Consider the following 3,519-nt stretch of genomic DNA (forward strand, 5'->3'; position numbering starts at 1 on the left):
AAGAACTGAATCCCTGGTAAACACACTTTTTTTTCTTCCAAAGAAAAGAAAAGAAATACTGGTAGCAGGCCCATAATGATGTTTGCCAATTGCTAGATAAGGAACTCCTTGTAAACTCTCAACAGCATTCAATTTTAGGTCCTCAACTGCAAATGGTTAAAGCAGCTAATTCTAAGTAACAAATTAGAGAAACCATGAAATGTTGTGTAGAAAAACTTGACACCTTTTGCTCAAACAATGGTCAAGCATTTTCCACTGAATGCGTTAACACAACAAATTTAGAAAAACATAAAAGACCTTATAGTTTTCCTTACTCGATCACTTTTTCAGTCTCTCTCCATTTTAACTCTAGTTACTAGCAATATTCCACGAGGTTTGCAGTTTATTTCCTAGGAATTACACTTATGTACCAGGTTATGTAGAATGTTCCGATTTTAGCCATCTTTTTTTAATTACCCGCCATAGCCATTTTTTTTCTTTTGAGTTTTTTTACTAGTCTTATAATTATGATGACATTTATACAAAGTTTATCATTTTACGTAGATGTATAAAGTTATATATTGTTGTATAATATTGTACTATCTTATAATTATTATATACTTTTCCGGATATTTTGAGGTTAAAGGATAAAGTAATATCGTTGGCCAGAAAGTTTGTATTTGTAATTTAAAATAGGCTATGAATATGTAATTTGCCCTAAATTATTTAAAAAATTTTCCCCTTTTCCAGAAAATTATTATAATGTCTGCAACACTTATTACGGTTTATTAGGCTTAATGGTCCTCTTTATTGTTCATTATTACACAATTAAACTGCAAGAAACATGGAATCCCCGGCTCTAGAAAAGATTATCATTCCATTGTAGCAGAAATTCAAGAGGAATACACTCCACTTATACACAATTGCTTCTTAAGTTCTTTATTATTTTACTAAGTGTTTAGTCACAAGCTTGGCCGGAGGAACTTGCACCGGGCTCGATCGAAGCTCAGGCTATTCTTAACTTTACTTTGCTTTATTTCATTCACATTCGATTTACTTGCATATTATATTGATATACTAATTATTTTGATTCACGTGTCCTTGACCACGAACACAAATTTAACTTAACCGTTTTCCCGATAAACAATATATTTTGGCTAAACTAAAGTAATATTTAGTGTGTTAAATGCTTATGCAGCTAACAATTTGTACCGTGTACCAAAAAAAAAAGCTAACCATTTGTACCTTTTCTCTCTAGTATGTCTTGTGACCTTCCCTAAAATTTCTAACCTTTTCGTGCAACTAATAAAAGAAGAATATCCTTATACAGAGATTTTATGCAACACGTAAATAGTGATGATATTACTTCTTCGATATTTTTCTTCTTCCTTTTTTTCAACTACAATTATTCATCCTCTTCAATTCTCTTTACCACTTTTGCACCACTTCTAAATCTATATAAGAAACCTTCCCGTAATATGAAGGCATCAATCTAGGTATATGCAATTCAAGAATACTCCAATCCTTTTGTTCCTTTTTTTATTTTTTATTTTAGGTGGATGAAAGTTTCAACGGGAATGGAGGTGTATCAACGGAAAACCGTAGTGCTTGGACTTTTAGCCGAAGCAAATTTTTCAGTAGCTTAAGTTCATCTCAAATGAGCATGGTCAAGAAGTGCAATCTAAAACATAGTAAGCTATAAAATTTACTCATTACCTTTGTCTGTCTCAATACCTTTTTTGGGTAAGGTTTCAAATTTCTAATAATTTATTAAAAGTAAGTTGTAATGTGCATGGTAAGACATTGTTATCATGTTTTTGTGGCATTTTATCTTTTTTATCTCGTTCAACTTAAGTGCACAAGACAACATTAGTTGTTTAAGTGAAGAACAACAACAACAACATACCCTGTGTAACCCCACAAGTGGGGTTCCGGGGAGGGTAAGATGTACTGACGTGCCTTACTCTCAACCTTTATGGAGTAGAGAGGCTGTTTCGGATAGACTCTCGACTCAAAAGAAACAAAGTCAATGCAGGATTGCAAGAGAAATAAGATAGCAATATATCAAGATACCAAACAAATGGAGCAACACATAGTAATAAACACATAAGGTGAAAGATCTAAGCGATACCAAAATAATACTACTAAGGCAAGGAGAAAAGGAGATGGAAAAGCTAGCCCCCCACTTCTCTCTCTCACACATCGCTACAAAACTCAATTACCTACTAACCTACTATCCTAATCCTCGACCTCCAAAACTTCCTATCTAAAGATTTTGTGTCCTCGGTCGGTGAAAGTTGTTCCATATCTTATCTAATCATCTCCCCCCCAATTCTTTTTTGGCCTACCTCTACCTCTCCTAACTCCTGCGACCACCAATCTCTCACACCTCCTACCTGGCGCATCCTCACACCTCTTCCTCACATGTCCGAACCATCTCAATCTCGCTTTTCTCATCCTGTCGGCCACGGAGGCCACTCTGACCTTGTCTCGTATATCTTCATTCCTAATAATATCTTTCCTAGTATGACCACACATCCATCTAAGCATTCGCATTCCGCTACCTTCATCTTCTGAACATGAACGTTCTTGACTGGCCAGCATTCTGCCCCATACAACAATTCTTACCACCACTTTGTAGAACTTACCTTTTAGCCTAGGCGACACCTTCTTATCACAAAGCACCCTGGAGGTGAGCCTCCATTTCATCCACCCTTCTCCAATACGATGTGTGACATCATAGTCAATCTCCCGGTTCCCTTGTTTTATGGACCCAAGATACTTGAAACTCCCTCTTTTGGGTATAGCTTGTGACTCAATCTTCACTTCCATATCTGTATCTTGCGTTATATCACTGAACTTGCACTCCATGTACTCCGTCTTAGTCCTGCTTAACCTGAAACCTTTCGTTTCAAAGGTCGTTCTCCAAACTTCCAGCCTATCATTAACTCCACTACGCGTCTCGTCTATCAAAGCTATATCGTCTGCAAATAACATAAACCACGACACCTCCTCCTGAATATGTCGCGTCAATTCGTCCATCACTAAGGCAAATAGAAATGAGCTAAGAGCTGATCCCTGGTGCAACCTCATCATGATCGGAAAGTGTTTTGAATCCCCTCATACTGTCCTAACCCGAGTTTTAGCACCCTCTTACATGTCCTTAATTGCCCTAATGTAGGCCACATGCACACCTCTAGACTCCAAGCATCTCTAAAGGACCTCCCGAGGGACTTTATCATAAGCCTTCTCCAGGTCAATGAACACCATGTGTAAGTCTCTCTTTTTGACCCTATACTGCTCCACCAATCTCCTAACAAGATGAATAGCTTTTGAAATCGAGCGCCCTGGCATGAATCCAAACTGGTTCTCGGATACCGACACATCCCTCCCCATCCTCGTCTCGATCACCCGCTCCCACACTTTCATTATGTGGCTTAGCAACTTGATACCCCTATAATTATTGCAATTCTGAATATCGCCCTTGTTCTTGTACAACGGTACCATTGTACTCCACCTCCAATTCTCTGGAATCTTAGC

At 37.6% G+C, this 3,519-nt stretch overlaps 1 protein-coding gene across 1 annotated transcript; it reads right to left on the minus strand.

The window, feature by feature from the left end:
• Positions 1-59: 59 nt before the first annotated feature.
• On the minus strand, positions 60-3,075 carry LOC132043235 (uncharacterized; the record flags this gene model as incomplete). The annotated part of the gene is made up of 2 exons (XM_059433714.1): positions 2,706-3,075; positions 60-146 (listed from the first exon to the last, which is right to left on the minus strand). Coding segments are annotated over exons 1-2 (457 nt in total), but the record flags the coding sequence as incomplete, so codon positions are not given.
• Positions 3,076-3,519: the final 444 nt, after the last annotated feature.

This window comes from Lycium ferocissimum, unplaced genomic scaffold (assembly GCF_029784015.1).
Source record: "Lycium ferocissimum isolate CSIRO_LF1 unplaced genomic scaffold, AGI_CSIRO_Lferr_CH_V1 ctg22207, whole genome shotgun sequence".
Taxonomy (NCBI): Eukaryota; Viridiplantae; Streptophyta; class Magnoliopsida; order Solanales; family Solanaceae; genus Lycium; species Lycium ferocissimum.